The 18,953-nt window shown below is 50.9% G+C and overlaps 1 protein-coding gene across 7 annotated transcripts in view; it reads left to right on the forward strand.

The window, feature by feature from the left end:
- Positions 1-18,953, forward strand: part of LOC102462624 (integrin alpha-D) — a 67,289-nt gene that overhangs the window by 25,231 nt on the left and 23,105 nt on the right. For 5 of the 7 annotated variants that reach the window (XM_075928884.1, XM_075928886.1, XM_075928885.1 and 2 more), the window contains exons 4-9: positions 112-215; positions 977-1,041; positions 1,709-1,823; positions 11,291-11,421; positions 11,893-12,038; positions 13,777-13,930. In XM_075928884.1, the coding sequence (XP_075784999.1) occupies positions 112-215; positions 977-1,041; positions 1,709-1,823; positions 11,291-11,421; positions 11,893-12,038; positions 13,777-13,930 (715 nt within the window). Of the gene's footprint in view, positions 1-111; positions 871-976; positions 1,042-1,708; positions 1,842-11,290; positions 11,422-11,892; positions 12,039-13,776; positions 13,931-18,953 lie in introns of those variants that run through there. The other 2 variants (XM_075928888.1, XM_075928889.1) reach the window with 2 other exon arrangements.

Raw genomic sequence — 18,953 nt, forward strand, 5'->3', positions numbered from 1 at the left:
GCTCAGAGCCCCATATGACTTGTGCCCACCCTTGAGTGGGCTGTTTGGCTGGGCTGCCCTTCCTGGGCCTGTGATGAGGCATCTCCTGAACTCCCCTGCTTTCTCCCACAGGTTGATTATTGGGGCCCCACTGCAGATTGGAAATGTGAATGAAACCGGCAAAGTCTACAACTGTGACGTGCGCTCCAAAAGCTGCCAGGAGATCCCCATCCAGAGTAGGGCCTCTGCGCTGTGGGGTGGGAGCCAGGACCGCTGGGTTCTGTCCCCAGTTGTGCGGGGTGTAGTGGTTAGAGCAGGGGGAGCTGGGAGTGAGAAATCCTCAAGCCTATCCTATTCTCTGGGATGGGAGGAGAGTTTATTTGCTCTCCCTGTGGTGCATCTGTTCCCTCAGGTTGTCAACTTTCTAACCCCACAGAACTGAAACTCTTACCCTGCCCCTTCTCTGAGGCCTCACTCCATCCACCCCGTCCTGTCCCTTGCCCGCTCGTCACTCCCCTACTTCACATGCTCATTTCACCAGCTTTGGGCAGGGGGTTGGTTTGCAGGAGGACATGCAGGCTCCAGGAGGGAGTTTGGGTGTGGGAAGGGCAGGGAGTTGAGGTGTGGGAAGGAGTGGGAGGTGCAGGCTTCGGGCAGCAGTTACCTTGGAGGGATCCCTGGAAGTGGCTTGTAGGCTTAGGGGTGGCCAGGTGGTTCTTGGCACTGGGTGCTGTCTCTGCCTGCAGGCGCCACCCCCACAGCTTCCATTGACTGCATTCCTGGCCAATGAAAGCTGTGGAGCCAGGGCATGAGGTGGGGGCAGTGTATGGAGTCTCCCTGCCTGTCCCTCTGTGTAGGACGTCGCTGCTTCTGAGAGCCATGCGGTGCCAGGTGGGGAGTCTTCCAGCCCTGCCAACAGGACTTTTAACGGTCTGGGCCCCTTATTTATCTGATGTTCTGGTCGAATCCCCCTGACAGCCCTACTCTGCCCTTTCAGGGCCTGCTGATGCCACGAACATGTCTCTCGGTTTATCTCTGGCTGCCCGAGGTTCCCAGTTCCTGGTAGGTACCACACCCGGGGGAGATGGGTGCTGGGACTCGGGTCCAGCATTATTCCTTTATGGTTCCATGGGACAGCTCCCCCCCCAAAGCCCACTCCTCACGGATGGTAGTAACTGGGCGGTGTCGGTGTGGCTGAAACAATGGTGCAGAGATGACAATTGGGTGATGTTACCATGGCAACATGGTTACTATGCAAGAGCTTTTGGTAATACCTGTAACTGAAGGGGCCACCTAGTAACATAGTAGGGAATGGTGGTAGCTAGGTAGCCTCGCTTTTGCAATAGGGGCTGTGAGATGATGATGGGAGGGAGGGAACTGGCTGATGCCTTCGTGACTGTGCTGACTTAACAGGAAGCATTGAAAGGGGGGTTGTTGCCATGGTGATGGTCACTGTGCACGGACACAGCAGGGAGCCCGGCAACCAGGTGACAGTGGCTGAATGTAGCCATTGCAAGGTGTGTGGCAAATAGGTGATGCCCATGTGGGGCTCCCCTCTCCCCTTTCTGGGAGTTGGATGCTCAGTCCTGGTGTCCTGTCTTTCCCAAGGGGGTCCTCTGCCTTTCTCTGCATATCTATGGTGGGGGATGGAGCAGGCCCCGGTCTCTCTTCCCCCACCTCAGTGCTCTGTTCAGAGGGATACCTGCTGACCCTGTGCCTTGTGTCCCAGGCCTGCGGCCCCACAGTGCACCGGGCCTGCGGGGAGAACATGTACATCAATGGCTACTGCTTCCTCCTGGACCAGAGCCTCCAGCAACTCCGGCGCATCCCGGACAGCCTGGCAGGTGAAGGGTGACACCAGTGTGAGTGGGGGACTACCATCCTGGAGCTATGGGTGGGTACATGGGCCATGAGGAGGTGCAGGGAAGATGGTTCTAGATGGGCCCATGGATCTGATAGGGGGTGAGATACCTGCCTTGAGGGGCCGATTGGTTTGATTCAGGATGTCAGTAGGAGCTGGCAGTCAGAACTGCTGGAGTGTGTGTCTGTTCACTGAAGGCAGTGGGGTATGTTAGGTTAGAGCAGGGGAGGTTGGGGGCCAGGACCCCTAAGTTCTGTCCCCAGCTTTGGGAGGGGTGGGTGCATTTTTCATTCCAGTGCATGTCACACACTGCTCTCAGGACCCCTCAACAACAGGGAAGGGATGATATTGTGACAGAAGGGACTACTGATAGGGATGTCCCTGGAGGTGTGTGGGGACTGGGACAACCCCCCCTCCACCATCCCAGGACCTTCCCCTGCCCTACCTCTTGCCATCTCTGTAAGCATCATAAAATCATAGAATTCTAGGGTGGGAAGAGACCTCAAGAGTTGAGTCCAGCCCCCTGCTCAAAGCAGGATCCACTCCAACTAAATCATCCCAGCCAGGGCTTTTTCAAGATGAGATTTAAAAACCTCTAGGGCTGGAGATTCCACCATCTCCTTAGGGAACCCATTCCAGGACTTTACCACCCTCCTAGAAAAATAGGAGTTCTTCTTTGAGTGGTTGCTCATGTCCATTTGAATTAGGTGTGCGCACCACATGCACTGCGTCTTCCAGAGCGTTTTCCCTAGTGGTACCTGTAGCGCTGGCAGGGCGCCCCCTGGAGTGATGCTGCCTTGGCGGGGCATAAGTACCCCTGCCAGTGCTCCCCCACCTCAGTTTCTTCTTACCGCCTGTGACAGTCGTTGGAGCGTGTCTCTCTGTTAGAGCAGTTAATGGTTCCCGTTTCTCTTAGTGTTGTAGATAGTTCTAAATTGTTCACATTAGTTAGATAGTTAGTAGTTCTTTATTTTTCTTCTCCCCCTTCGGGGGTGAAGAATGCCAGGGCTGCAAGACTTTAAGGCATGCGCTCTGTGCGCAAAGTTTATGCCCAAAGGAGACCCTCACGATAGTTGTCTGAAGTGTCTGGGTGAGGGCCACCTAACAGACGCCTGTAAGATCTGCAGGTCATTTAAGCTGCACACTAAGAGGGAGAGGGACTCCCGTTTAAAGCTTCTCCTCATGGAGGCAGCTTTACAGCCAGCACCGACTGGACATTCTGTGGCGGCAGTGCGCTGGCGTCGACACACGACGCTCCATCTCGCGCGCAGGCCTCAGTATCAAGGGTTCGGCACCGTTCTCAGTCCCCGGTACCGAAGAGATCAAGAACGTCCCGTGGTAGGTCTCCAAGCCAGAAGTCCAAGTCGGGCCTACACCATAGTACCAGATCTCCAGGGCACACGTCCTCGACTACCACTGTGCGGCGTAAGTGAGCGGGATGACCATCCAGCCTGGGTCAGCTGCCCTCGCATCATCACTCCACGCCGGACACTTTTGAGGTGGCGCAGGATCTCATTAGCCTCACTACCTCCCCTCCATCGTTGGCTGAGGCGGAGAGGTCGAGGTCGCCTACGCCAGAGGCTGTGTTGGCACTGGCTTTGCCTCCACACCGGCGCGATCGGCTGACACCGGTTGCTTATGCAGTGGGACCGTCCACTGTGGGACCAGTACCGCTTGCCTCTACCTCGGTGCTGGTCTCGGCACAGTCTGCCAGGCTTCACCCGGCGCTTGACTGGGCTCGACCCCCTTCGGTGCTGGGACCTCTTCCAGACCCCATCTTGGCTGCACCAGTGCCGTATTACCCAGGCCTTGTGGCACCGTCTACGGCACCATCATTGGTACCAGTGCCGAGCAGCTTTCCCGGGATGCCGCCCCTGTCTTCGGCACCGGGCTCTTCCACAGCAAGCTCTTCGGCACCTATGTAAGTTCTGGCTCCGGGCTCTTCGGCACCGATACAGGTTTCAGCACCGATACAGGCACCAGCATCGGCCCCGTGGGCCATGCCGGTACCACCATCGCCAGTAACACTGATCCCTTTGAGATTTGTCTCTGTAACTCTAGCGCCTTCATCCCAGCCTGTGGTAGTTTGCGGGAACAGCGATGGGGCTGCTGGCAGAAGGACAGCCGGCTTTTGGGGTTCTGCAACCGGCGCTGACTTCGACAGCACAGCCATCCACCGTGTCGGCACCATAACCAGCACCAGGACCTGTCTTCCCAGCACTGACTCCACTCACAGCACTGGGACCTGTCCTCCTGGCACCGCAACTGGCACTGGGACCTATCTTCCCAGTGCCGGCATGCCCTCATCGCACGCACGCGGGCAAACCCGAGTCTATGGCCAGGTTTGCTCCCCCATTGGTGGCATAGCATTCGTCATCTGTGCCCCCCTGGCCTGAGTCTGACTACTTGTCAGATTCTGATGTGGCCTTGTTCAGATCGGAGTCCTCGGGAGCTTCCTCTCGTCATAGATCCCGTTTCCGGCACCGGCATGATCGTCCGCGTGTGCAGTAGACTTGGCCGCCACAACCGCAATGGCCCTTCTGGATGCCGTGGGCATACCACCAGTGGCAGGGGCCTGTGCCCCCCTCCATGGTGTCCGGTGTCTCGGGGCACCGAGTGCCGCTGTCGGCGTCGCTGTCACGACTCTCTCCTTCGCCCCAGAGGTCTGTTGCTACAGAGGCTGCTACAGAGCCTCAGGCTTCGGTGCCAGAGCCACTTCCTCAAGCGGTGCTGCCTGTCCAGCCGGCCCCTATACCGGTCCCTACACTGGATCCGGTACTGATCCAGGAGTCGTTGTCATCTTCGTCTCCTGATGAAGCCTTGGCGGGTCCCGCACCGGCGTTGCCTACTTTGGATGCTCGAGCACATCAGGATCTGCTTAGGTGTCTGGCCTCCAACCTGGGTGTCCCAGTGGAGCCAGTAGTGGAGGACATGGACCCCCCATGATTGACATCCTCTCAGATGATGCACCCGCCCGCTTGCCTTTGACACTTAATAAAACCATGGCCAAGATTACTAATGCCCTGTGGCAGACCCCAGCTTCCCTGACCCCTACCTTAAAGGGAGTTGAGAGGCGCTATTACGTTCCCCAGTTGGGGCACGAACACCTGTACTCCCAACCTGTTCCGGGGTCCCTGGTCGTTCAAGCTGTGGCTCAAAAGGAGAGGCTTCCGCAGCCGGGGCCGTCCCCAAAGGCTAGGGAGCCCAAATGTCTTGACCTGATGGGATGTAAGATGTATGCCACTGGTGGGGTGCAGCTCTGCATTGCTAACCAGCAAGCAATGCTGAGTCGATATGCTTATAATACATGGCAGGCGGTAGATAAGTTTAAGGATAAGCTCTCTGCTGAGGCCCGTCAGGAGTTTGCGGCCGTGACCTCGGAGGGCAGAACCATCACCCGCACGGCTCTCCAGGCTTCCCTGGATGCTGTTGACTCTGCAGCCCGTACCATGGCGTCGGGTGTAGTTATGTGCCGTGGTACCTGGCTGCAGGTGTCCGGAATACCTCTGGATGTCCAAACCGTGATTCAGGACCTGCCTTTTGATGGCAAAGCGTTGTTTTTGGAGCACACTGACTCCAGGCTCCATACGCTTAAGGACACGAGATCTACTCTCTGGTCCTTGGGGATCCACATGCCGGCCCCTCAGCATCGTCAGATTCCCTATAGACAGCAGGGGAGAACGCAGTCCCAGGTCCCCTGTGGGGATTACTGGAGATGCCTTTCTCGTGCCCCCAGTGGGGGTGCAGGGGTGGCTGCGGCCCCGTTGTCCTCAAGGGGTTGTCGTCGCTGCCCGAGAGGGGACAACCCTCGTGGAGTTGGTTAAGGCCCCTCTCAGCAGCCCAAGCACCAGTTTTGACGGGCTGCTAGAGAGTTGCACACCAACCTCCCACCCTGGCCCCCTGTTTGGGGCCAGCTTATCCCAGTTTGCCCACGCGTGGGCAGAAATCACCACCGATGCTTGGGTTCTGAAAATAGTCAGAAATGGCTATACCATCCCCTTCCTGGGCTCGCCCCCTTCCAACCCACCCACCCCGTCCCTTTTCAGGAACACCTCTCACGAAGGCATCCTCCGTCAGGAGGTGTTGGCGCTCCTTGAAAAGGGAGCTGTAGAGAGGGTCCCTTCACATCTGAAGGGCAAGGGGTTTTATTCCCGGTATTTCATTGTCCCAAAACCCAAGGGCAGGGTTTGTCCTATCTTAGATCTCAGGGACCTCAACAAGACAGTGGCGAAATCCAAGTTCAGAATGGTAATCCTGGCTTCTGTTATCCCGGTTTTTTACAGCTAGGAGACTGGTACGCAACTCTCCATCTCAAAGATGCTTACTTCCATGTGGCAATAAGACCCATCCACAGGATGTTTCTCCGTTTTATTGTTTCCCGATGCCACTTCCAATTTATGGTGCTCCCATTTGGCCTTTCAACAGCACCCAGGGTCTTTTCAAAATGCATGGCGGTCGTAGCGGCGTTCCTCCGCAAAAAAGGGGTACACGTTTTTCCATACCTAGATGACTGGCTCATTCGTGGTCGTTTCTACGAACAAGTGGAGGCCCATGTTTCCCTCTCAAGGGCCCTCTTCGTAAGCCTGGGACTCATGCTAAACAAGGAAAGTCATTGTTGACTCCCTCTCAGCACCTTGAATTCGTAGGTGCTCTCTTAGACGCCAGGGTGGCGAAAGCACTCCTCCCCAGAACCAGGTTTCTGTCCGTAGTGGAGCTGGTCTCCGAGTTAACCCGGTTCCCCATCACTACCGCCTGGGTCTGCTCGAGGCTGCTGGGACACATGGCGGCATGTACATATGTGGTATGCCATGCTCGAATGAGACTCAGGCCGCTGCAGGCCTGGTTGGCAAGGGCATTCAATCAGTCCAGGAGTCTCTGGGACACGGTTCTCACAGTGCTTCTGGAGGTGATAGCCTCCTTACAATGGTGGACTCAGGAGGCTGTGGTGTGCAGCAGGGTTCCGTTTACTGTACCTCCTCCCTCACTTACACTCGTCACAGATGCTTCGGACCTGGGTTGGGGAGCGCACCTGGGATGTCACAGAACCCAAGGCCTGTGGTCTCCTGCAGAGCGGGCTCTGCACATAAATGTCCGGGAGCTCAGGGCAGTCAGGAGAACCTGCGAGACCTTCTTGTCGAAGCTGTCTTGCCGCTCTGTCCTGGTGTGCCTGGACAACACGGCGGCTGTGTTTTACCTCAACAGGCAGGGGGGATCCTGGTTGCCTCCTCTCTGCCGCAAGGCCTTGGGGCTGTGGGACCTGTGCGTACCGCACGATATAGTATTGCAGTCAGAGTACCTACCGGGGTGCAAGAATCTGTTGGCCGATGCTCTGAGCAAGTCCTTTGGAGCCCACGGATGGTCTCTCATCAGGTTTTCCACAGGTGGGGTTATTCCTTAGTGGACCTGTTTGCCTCGGCACACAATGCCAAGTGCCAGAGTTACTGCTCCCTGTTAGGGCTGGGGGAATACTCCAGGCGAGATGCCATGTCCGTGCCGTGGCCGGCGGGCATCCTCTATGCATTCCCTCCATTTCCCCTAATTCCCAGGGTTCTGACCAGGGTCAGGACCTTCAGGTCCATGGTCATCCTGATAGCCCCTCAGTGGCCCAGGTAGTTCTGGTTCTCTATCCTGGTGTATATGCTCACCAAGGACCCTATAACGCTCCCGCTGGTTTGGGACCTCCTGACCCAACCTTGGGACGGGGACCTCATGGTTCACCTGAATCTCAGCTCTCTCCACCTGACGGCCTGGTTTATCCGTGGCTGACCCAACCGGAAAGGGAATGTTCCCAGGAGGTACAGATGGTGCTCCTAAGTAGTAGGAAACCATCTACCAGGTGGTCATACGCAGCCAAGTGGCGGCGCTTCTCGTCTTGGGCGTCCAGAAGGGGAGTGCACCCATCCTGTGCACCTGTCCCGTCCAGTCTGGACTACCTTTTTGAGCTTAGGTCCGGTGGCCTCTCTACCTCTTCTATCAAAGTCCATGTGGCATCTCTCTCCGCCTTCCATGTTGGATCAGCAGGAGTCTCCCTGTTTTCTGACCCTGTGGTCAAAAGGTTCCTTAAGGGTTTGCACAAGTTGTGCCCCTCAGTTAGGCCCCCTCTCCCCACTTGGGACCTTAACCTTGTGTTGTCTAGACTCGTGTCACCCCCCTTTGAGCTGCTGGCCATATGCTCTTTGAAGCACCTCTCTATGAAGGTTGCGTTCATTGTGGCCATTACGTCGGCTCGCAGGGTCTCCGAGCTGAGGGCGTTAACTGTAAACCCACTCTACCTAGTGTTCTCAGACAATAATGTGAGGCTCTGCCCTCATCCAGCCTTTCTCCCCAAGATGGTGTCACCATTCCATTTGTCCCAAGAAATTTACCTCCCAGTTTTCTTTCCAAAGCCCCATGCCTCCCCTAAGGAGCAAGTGCTCCATTCCCTGGATGCTAGACGTGCGCTAGCCTTTTATATTGATAGGACTAAACCCTTTCGCAAGTCCACACAATTTTTTATTGCTTTTGCTGACAGAATGAGCCCATATCAACCCAGAGGTTGTCCAATTGGGTCGCGAGGTGTATCAGGGAGTGTTATGCCTTGGCCGGGAAGGTCCCGCCCTGGGTTACAGCACATTCCACCAGGGCGCAGGCGTCCTCAGTAGCTTTTGAGGCGCAGGTTCCAATCACTGAAATCTGCAGGGCAGCCACGTGGTCGTCGCTCCATACCTTTACGGCGCACTACGTGCTGACACAGCAGGCTAGGGAGGACTCAGGGTTGGGCTCTGCGGTCCTCAGCTCTGTATTGTAAATATGTTTGTTTTTATCTGTATCACTTTGCACTTTTTTACAGTTCTCTGTGTTATGTTATTTGAATAAATAAGTTTTGGGTTGTTCAACTTTCGTGGACCTCTCTTTCTGGGTGCTCCGACCCCTCCTCCATGAAGTGGGGTTGGCTTGGAAGTCACCTAATTCGAATGGACATGAGCAACCACTTGAAGAAGAAAAGAACGGTTACTTACCTGTAACTGTTGTTCTTTGCGATGTGTTGCTTATGTCCATTCGACTCCCCCCTACCTGTTTGTCGGAGCGTCTGGCAAGAAGGAACTGAGGTGGGGGAGCACTGGCAGGGACACTTATGCTCCGCCATGGTGGCGCCACTCCAGGGGGCGCCCTGCCGGCGCTACGGGTACTGCGAGGGAAAATGCTCTGGAAGACGCAGTGCACGCTGTGCGCACACCTAATTCGAATGGACATGAGCAACACATCTCGAAGAAAAACAGTTACAGATAAGTAACCGTTCTTTTCTACCCTGTCCCACTTCATGTCCCTGCTCTGTCCCTAGTCTGTCCCCATTCCACTCCTTCCAGGGGTTCTTAACCTTTTTACCTTCACACCTCCCCTGAAAGTGAATTTCATGTCCCCCCCCCCCCCCCAGGAGCCATTTTGTGCACAGCCTAGCCCCGCCCCCTCACCTGAAAGGAAGCTGAGGGGCGTGGCTAGGACTATAAGAACTCTGCCAGGGAGCTCAGTCGGGGCCCAGCCTCTGAGGGAGACAGAGGCCTGCCCAGAGCTCCTGGCTGACGAGGCTGAGACCCTGGCCTGGGCCTCCCACAGCTTCCTTCCCTCAGGCCAGCGAAGGTTTCCCTGCCTGGGCCACCGATCTCTAGAAGTTAATAAGAAATTAATGTTTATAATTTTAATTCATAATATTAATTATGAAGAAATCTAAACTTTAGAATTTTTTCCAGTAAGAAGGCAATTGCGATAAATTTTCTGGGAGGCACCTCACACCTCTCCTGTATCCCCTTCACACCTCCCCTGGGGAGGTGCACCTCACTGGTTAAGAACCCCTGCTTTAAGATGAAGGAATGCAGCTCGTGGCATTAGCGGGATTTTGAAACTAGTAGCAGGGCTCAGGGCCACCCTTGCACTCACTGATGGTGCCAGGAAGCAGCAAGATCCACCCAGCCTCAGCCACATTGTTCTGTTCCACTTTAAGTTTGCAGATGATACCAAACTGGGTGGGGTTGCAACTTCTTTGGAGGATAGGGACATAATTCAAAATGACCTTAGCAAGTTAGAGAAATGGTCAGAGGTAAACAGGATGAGGTTTAATAAGGAGAAATGCAGAGTGCTCCACTTAGGAAGGAACAATCAGTTCCATACATACAAGATGGGAAGCGACTGTCTAGGAAGGAGCATGGCGGAAAGGGATCTAGGGGTCATAGTGGACCACAAGTTGAATATGAGTCAACAGTGTGATGCTGTTGCAAAAAAAGCAAATATGATTCTAGGTTGTATCAACAGGTGTGTTGTAAGCAAAACTCGTGAAGTCATTCTGCCGCTCTATTCTGCACTAGTTAGGCCTCAGCTGGAGTACTGTGTCCAGTTCTGGGCGCCACATTTCAAGAAAGATGTGGAGAAATTGGAAAGGGTACAGAGAAGAGCGACAAGAATGATTAAAGGTTTAGAGAACATGACCTATGAAGCCAGGCTTCATGAACTGGGCTTGTTTAGTTTGGAAAAAAGAAGATTAAGGGGGGACATGATAGCGGTTTTCAAATATCTAAAAGGGTGTCACAAGGAGGAAGGCGAAAATTTGTTCCTCTTGGTTTCTGAGGACAGGACAAGGAGTAATGGGCTTAAAGTGCAGCAGGGGAGGTTTAGATTGGACATTAGGAAAAAATTCCTAACTGTCAGGGTGGTCAAATATTGAAATAAATTGCCAAGGGAGGTGGTGGAATCTCCCTCTCTGGAGATATTTAAGAACAGGTTAGATAGACATCTGTCAGGGATGGTGTAGACGGAGCTTGGTCCTGCCTTGAGGGCGGGGGGCTGGACTCGATGACCTCTCGAGGTCCCTTCCAGTCCTATTATTCTATGATTCTATGATTCTATGATTCCACTGCTGCCTGTGAGTGCGGGGATAGGCCCAGTCCCTGCTGCCAACACCAGGCCCCCTGCTAATCCACTGGACCAATCTGGGCCATGCAGGTCCTCCCAAAATGCAGAGCCAGAGGGTAGCCCCAAACCATCCTATGAATGGCGAGAAATCATCATATGAAGTGGTTTGATTGAGTTAGCTGATAGGTGGGATATCAGGCTAGATGGGCAGCTCAGTCCTTGTGAATAAAGCCTGAGTTTGAATAAAGAATCTAATTACCTTACCCATTACAAAGATAGCTTCCCCAATTATCACCTCTAATATCATTAGCTCACAGACATTTACCCCCCCATCCCCCTTCTGTTCTGAAATGTGATTTGTCCTTTTCATATGTGTTCATTTTTTTTAATTGTATCCTTTGGTATATATGGTTGTGACAATTTTCTTCCACTATTTGATCTGAGGAAGTGGGTCTGGCCCACGAAAGCTCATCATCTAATAAACCATCTTGTTAGTCTTTAAAATGCTACATAGTCCTGTTCCTTGTGGTGGTGAGTCAGGACGCGCTTCTTCCCTGTCCCCCTCAGAGTGCCCCAAACATGTCACGGACATCACGCTTCTCATCGACGGCTCGAGCAGTATCCTACCCAAGGACTTTGAAAAGATGAAGATGTTTCTCTCTGAGATCATGAAGCGTTTCCGTGGCACCGACACGCAGGTAACAGGCAGAGGCAGAACCCTACCTATTTACCTGCCCCTCGCAGTCGGTGCTGACCCCAATGATCCAGTGCGGCGCTTGGGGGTGCTGTGCTGCAGGGAGGAGTACAGCTGGTCCCCGAGTTACAAACTCATCGACTTACGACTGTTTGGACTTACGACCAACCTCCCATTAAGCGCATTACAGCCAGTCCCCAAGTTACTAATGTGCGATCCGTGCTTACAAACAGCGCAGTCGCATTTAAATGAATGGGGTCCGACTTACGAATAGATCGAGTTATGACCAAGTGTTTGATACGTAACTCGTTTGTAAGTTGGGGACTGGCTATAATGGATTTTGCATTCCAAACCAGAAAAATGTTCCCACAGAATTGACTATCCCCAACTGCCAGTCCCAGCCCTTGACTGAGTCTGATTCCTTACCCTTCATCCCTTAGGTTGTTTTCCTCTCTTTCTGTGCCTCCTCTTGCAGTTTGCCCTCATGCAGTACTCCAATGAATTTAAACAGCACTTCGACTTCACAGCGTACAGGAGAAATCGTAAGCCGAATTACCTTGTCTGGAAGGTTGCACAGCTGGGTGGATGGACATACACAGCCACCGCCATCCGGAAAGTGGTGTAGGTATCGCCCCCCTCCCTGTGTGGACTCCAAAGGGAAAGGGCTGTCAGGGCCTGCAAGCTAGATAGATGGACTCAGGACCATTGTCTCCTTTAATTTTTCTCATGCCTGAATGGAATTACTTTTCTTACGTGCACCAATGTGGAGGTGAAATGCAACACCTCAGCTTCATATTGGTGCACATAACAAATTTAAGGATATAAGAACATAAGAATGGCCATACTGGGACAGATCATGTAGCCTAGTGTCTGATCTGCTAACAGTGGCCAATACTATGTGCCTCCAGAGGGAATGAACAGAACAGGGAATCATCAAGTGTTCCCACCCCTGTCACTTAATCTCAGTCTCTGACAAACAGAGACTAGGGAAATAATTCCTAGCCATCCTGGCTAATAGCCATAGGTGGACCCATCATCTAGCTCTTTTTTGAGTCTGTTAAAGTCCTGGCCTTCACAAAATTATCTGGTAAGGAGTTCCACAGGTTGACTGTGAGTTGCACAAAGAAACAATTCCTTTTGTTTGTTTTCAATCTGCTACCTATTAATTTCATTTGGTGACTCCTAGTTCTTATGTTATGGGAACAAGCCAATAACTTTTCCTTTTTCATTTTTTCCACACCAGACATGATTTTATAGACCTCTGTCATATACCTCTTAGTCTCCTCTTTTCTAAGATGAAAAGTTTCAGACTTTTTAATCTCTCTTCATATGGCATCCCCAGTTTCTCATAAATCTAAACCCCTCCTGCCTACACCTTTGTCTTATTCACACATTGAGACCCTGCAGTTCTGTCTGCCTACCTCTCCCCTGCATGTGGAACTGGAAGCATTTCAGAGAACATCACCAGTTAGGTCCTGGATTTCAATTTCTTTCCTAGCAGCCTAAATTTGGCCCCCAGGACCTCTCTCCTACCCTTCCATATGTCACTAGTATGTATATGTACCATGACCACTGGCTTCTGCCTAGCACCGCATGTAAGTCTCACTAGACGTCTTGAGAGCCACAACATTTGCACCAGGCAGGCAAGTCTCCTGGTCATTACAAACCCAGCTGTCTGTGTTTCTAAGGGCTAGGATAGAGGGTTGGGGTGCAATGGCTGTGGTGGGGGGTGCAGGCTCCAGGGTGAGGCTGAAGTGAGAGGTTTGGGGAGTGGTGCGGGGTTGGGATACAGCAGGGAACATAGGCTCTGGACTGGGCTTCTGGGTGGAGAAGGGGGTACAGGCTTTGGGCTGGAGGTATGGGCTTTGGGGTGGGCCAGAGATGAGGGCTTTGGGGTGCAAAAGGTTGCTCAGGGCTGCAGAGGATCAGCATTGGGCAGCAGGTTTGAACTTGGGTTTACTTGGGTGGCTTGCTGCTGGGGCTGGTGAGAAGAGGTCCCTTTTCCCTGGCTGTGGCCACAGCAGCTGCAGCCCTGAGTGGGAAGCTGCATGGCTGTGCAGCTTAAGGGGAACTTAGCTCAGCACCCCTGAGCTCTGCTCTTGACTCTAGGAGGGGACTGGGCACCAATAGGTTACAGTAGTGCCAGGAGCAAGGACTCCAGGGTTCTATGGCCAGCTCTGAATCCCTGTTGCTGTGTGACTTCAAGTTGCAGCAATGCCCTGTGCCTCAGTTTTCCCATTGGTAAAATGGAGACAATGACAAGGACTTTCTGATCAGCAATACCAAAGCAGTAGATGGAAGCTAGATGTGGTTATATATCACTAATCCTCCCATGTGTTCTCAACCCTCCCTTTTCCAGGTGGGAGCTGTTCACATTTAGGAGTGGTGCTCGGAATGAGGCCACCAAGGTTCTCATTGTGATCACAGATGGGCGGAAATTTGGAGACCCACTTTCTTATTCAGATGCCATTCCCGAGGCAGAGAGAGCTGGGATCATCCGCTATGCCATTGGGGTAAGCTGAGGCTGGGCAGAGAACTGGTGTGGGTCTGAGGCCATGTCAAGGAATATGGGACAGGAAGGTGGGATCACATTGGGTTAGGGAGAAAAAACAATGCTGGGCTGTAATTGGGCCAACGTGTGACTTTATAGAAGAGCTGAAACTTCTGATGTACAAGTTGAGCGTTGCTTTCTAGTTTAGTTGTCAGATTTCTTCTTCGAGAGATGTCCCCATGGGTGCTCCACTGTAGGTGACGGGTTGCCCGAAGCTGCAGATCGGAGCCTTGCAAAGCAGTTTTCCCCATTGAGCTGCCCATGCGCAAGGAGCACTTCACACCACTCCGGCCCGAGCATGAAGCTCGCATGGCTCAACCCCTCCCCTTGTCAGCGAACAGAGCGTTAACATCTCCCCTCAGCCTGTTACCTCACACAGCGTTTCACAGTTATAGTTAGTTACCTTTAATAATTTAACAATAGTTATCTTACTAGTTTATTAGGAGTTTCCCAAGTTTATTTTATACAATAAATAAATAAATACAATTTCGCCTTAGGGGATGTGAACGTGGTTCTGCTGCTCAAGTACAGGACAAACCACACTTCTACCAGCTGTTCTCGGTTCAAAACAAAAAAAGAAGATAAAGTGAAATACAGAAGGAACATAAACAGATATCATAGACAATTCAACATGTCAATGTCCTTGGGCTTCAAAAAAATGTGAGGAGTGCCGAGAGCCTTTGCTGGTATTAGATGGCCATTCGTTATGCATATGGTGCTTGGGGGAAACCATGCAGTCAGTGCTGGATAATTATAGCAGGCACCCCCTCTCTTGCCCTCTTGCTGCAGTTCTGCCACTCGAAATGCCCTCGGCTCGTGACTCTCCTGAGATAATTCAATTCCCGGAATGGTCTCACCATGGTCCCTTACCTCAGGATGACCAGATGACTGCATTCTCCTCACTGCAGGCATCACCGGTGGGGTCACGACCCCACTGCTATAGACCTAGACCACACCAAAACCCTGGTACTCACATTGGGCTTATCCCCCAGTGCCTTGCCCACCATAGTGGGCTCCTTGGGAATATTGGGACCTGTGCAGACGTCAGTCCTCAATTCACTCCACACCAGCAAGAAGAGGTCTGCCTCCCACCCCCTCCCTCCTACAGAAGACTCTGAGGAGGACGACGCACAAGTGCTTCACACAGACCTGGACTCTCACACACTTGATGCAGTCCCAATGGACAATTCTACCTCAATGCCAGATGTAGCTGTTATACCATCTGATACATGCCCAAGAGATGACATTAGACAATTTCAAGAACTTTTCAAGAGGGTGGCAACAAGCCAACAAGTCTCCCCTCAGGAGGTACAGGAAAAACAACACTGTCTGTTTAAAAACCTACACCCTACATCCCAAGTGAAGATTGCCTTACCTATAGATGAGGCAATTATGGAAATATCATATGAATTGGAGAAAGCACCTGCATCTACTCAACTTACTAGCAAGAGGATGGACAGAAAATATTTCGTCCTGCCAAAGGATACTGAATTTCTGCTCACACACCCTCAAGCAAACTTCCTGGTGGTGGAATCAGCCCAGCAGAGATCCAAGCTACCACAGTATAGATCAGGCAATCAAGACAAAGACCACAAGAAATTAGATCTCTTTGGCAAAAAGGTCTATTCTTCTTCTATGCTGCAACTAAGAATAGCCAACTACTCTGTACTTTTGGCTAACCATGACTTTGATAATTATTTAAAATTGGGGGATCTTATGGAACATCTTCCTGAGTCAGGGAGATCTGTCTTAAAGGCAGTAGTCCATAAGGGCCACACGATCACCTGTACTGCACTATAAATAGCACTGGATGTCACCAGCACTGGAGCTAGGATGATAGCTACAGCAATTGTAATCATAGAATCATAGAATAATAGGACTGGAAGGGACCTCAAGAGGTCATCAAGTCCAGCCCCCCACCCTCAAGGCAGGACCAAGCTCTGTCTACACCATCCCTGACAGATGTCTATCTAACCTGTTCTTAAATATCTCCAGAGAGGGAGATTCCACCACCTCCCTTGGCAATTTATTCCAATATTTGATCACCCTAACAGTTAGGAATTTTTTCCTAATGTCCAATCTAAACCTCCCCTGCTGCACTTTAAGCCCATTACTCCTTGTCCTGTCCTCAGTAACCAAGAGGAACAAATTTTCTCCTTCCTCCTTGTGACACCCTTTTAGATATTTGAAAACCGCTATCATGTCCCCCCTTAATCTTCTTTTTTCCAAACTAAACAAGCCCAGTTCATGAAGCCTGGCTTCATAGGTCATGTTCTCTAAACCTTTAATCATTCTTGTCGCTCTTCTCTGTACCCTTTCCAATTTCTCCACATCTTTCTTGAAATGTGACGCCCAGAACTGGACACAGTACTCCAGCTGAGGCCTAACTAGTGCAGAGTAGAGCGGCAGAATGACTTCATGAGTTTTGCTTACAACACACCTGTTGATACAACCTAGAATCATATTTGCTTTTTTTGTAACAGCATCACACTGTTGACTCATATTCAACTTGTGGTCCACTATGACCCCTAGATCCCTTTCCGCCATGCTCCTTCCTAGACAGTCGCTTCGCATCTTGTATGTATGGAACTGATTGTTCCTTCCTAAGTGGAGCACTTTGCATTTCTCTTTATTAAACCTCATCCTGTTTACCTCTGACCATTTCTCTAACTTGCTAAGGTCATTTTGAATTATGTCCCTATCCTCCAAAGAAGTTGCAACCCCACCCAGTTTGGTATCATCTGCAAACTTAATAAGCTTACTCTCTATCCCAATATCTACATCATTGATGAAGATATTGAACAGTACGGGTCCCAAAACAGACCCTTGCGGAACTCCACTTGTTATCCCTTTCCAGCAGGATTTAGCATCGTTAACAACAACTCTCTGACTACGGTTATCCAGCAAATTATGCACCCATCTTATCGTGGCCCTATCTAAGTTATATTTGCCTAGTTTATCAATAAGAATATCATGCGAGACTGTATCAAATGCCTTACTAAAGTCTAGGTATATGACATCCACCGCTTCTCCCTTATCCACAAGGCTCGTTATCCTATCAAAGAAAGCTATCAGATTAGTTTGGCATGACTTGTTCTTCACAAACCCATGCTGGCTATTCCCTATCACTTTATTACCTTCAAAGTGTTTGCATATGATTTCCTTAATTACCTGCTCCATTATCTTCCCTGGGACAGACGTTAAACTGACCGGTCTGTAGTTTCCTGGGTTGTTCTTATTCCCCTTTTTATAGATGGGCACAATATTTGCCCTTTTCCAGTCTTCTGGAATCTCCCCTGTCTGCCATGATTTTTAAAAAATCATAGCTAAAGGCTCAGATACCTCCTCTATCAGCTCCTTGAGTATCCTGGGATGCATTTCATCAGGACCTGGTGACTTGCTGACATCTAACTTTCCTAAGTGATTTTTAACTTGTTCTTTGTGTATCCTATCTTCTAAACTTACCCTCTCTCTGCTTGTATTCACTACGTTAGGCACACCTCCAGACTTCTCGGTGAAGACCGAAACAAAGAAGTCATTGAGCATCTCTGCCATTTCCAAGTTTCCTGTTACTGCTTCTCCCTCCTCACTAAGCAGTGGGCCTACCCTGTCCTTGGTCTTCCTCTTGCAGGGCATCTTACAGGCCTCTGGTGTCCCCGCGAGTTTCAGTCCAAAGTCGAGGACCTGTCATTTGACAAACGTAAGTTATTCGCAACCAAAACAGATGAGGTCTTGCATAGTAGTAAAGATTCGAGAACGACACTTTGGACTCTGGGCATGTACACTCCGCCCTATGGATGTAAGCGATACATCCGCTATAACAACTACAACTGCAATAGATATGGTCAATATAATTGATCACCACAGCGGCCCTATGAAGATACCAGGCCGAGACAACAGCCACTGAAAAGACTCCCCAACCAGAGCCGCCCCGCCACCAACCAAACCACTAAACAGCAAATTTGAGGGTGTGGTTGAGGGTCTGCAAAATATTCCTTGCAATCCAATGCCTTTACAATCTGACCACCTCTTTACCCACCATTTGCACTCTTTTCTAACACAATGGGAGTCTATAACATCAGACCGGTGGGTGTTGGAAATAATTTGTGTCGGACACAATATCATTTACCTCCATCCACCACCCCGAATCCCTACTCCATCTCTCTTCAGGGATCCCTCTCTCACGAGTCCCTATTAAAACAAGAGATTGATCATCTCTTGCTGATTGGGGCCATAGAGAAAGTACCCGAGGAATTTCATGGAAGGGGGTTCTACTCAAACTATTTCCCCACAGAGAAAAAAACCAGGGGTTGGAGGCTGATCCTCGACCTCTGCAAATTGAACAAATTTCTAAAAAAACACCAATTCAAGATGGTCACACTAAATACAATTATTCCGGCATTGGATCAAGGGTACAGGTTTGCAGCCCTTGACCTGAAAGATGCTTACTTTCATGTCACCATACATCCAGAACACCCATGTTACCTATGCTTCAATCTTGGATCAGACCATTTTCAATACAAAGTCCTAGTCTTTGGCCTTTCATCTGTTCCCCAGGTATTTTCAAAAGTACCAACAGTAGTCGCAGCATACCTCAGGCAACAACACGTCATCATCTTTCTGTATCTCGATGACTGCCTGATTAAAACAGATGTCATGCGAGGAAATCTCCTCTATGATACATATAACTAGAACTTTCCTCAGACGTCTAGGGCTTCTAACCAACAAAAGAAATCAATGTTGCATCCAGTACAAGACATAGAATTTATAGGTGCCCGCCTAGATTCCATCTTGGCCCATGACCCATTTTACTACCATACTCACCTGTCTCTGACTGATGGGGCATATGGTTGCAATGAGATACATGATCTGTCATGCCTGTGTGCACATCTGCTGCTCTCAACTATGGATAGCAACTGTGTACATTCCATCCCAACATTATCAAAACAAGAGAATTATCGTACCTCCAGATGTTCTCAACTCTC

Source organism: Pelodiscus sinensis, chromosome 4, assembly GCF_049634645.1.
Source record: "Pelodiscus sinensis isolate JC-2024 chromosome 4, ASM4963464v1, whole genome shotgun sequence".
Taxonomy (NCBI): domain Eukaryota; kingdom Metazoa; phylum Chordata; order Testudines; family Trionychidae; genus Pelodiscus; species Pelodiscus sinensis.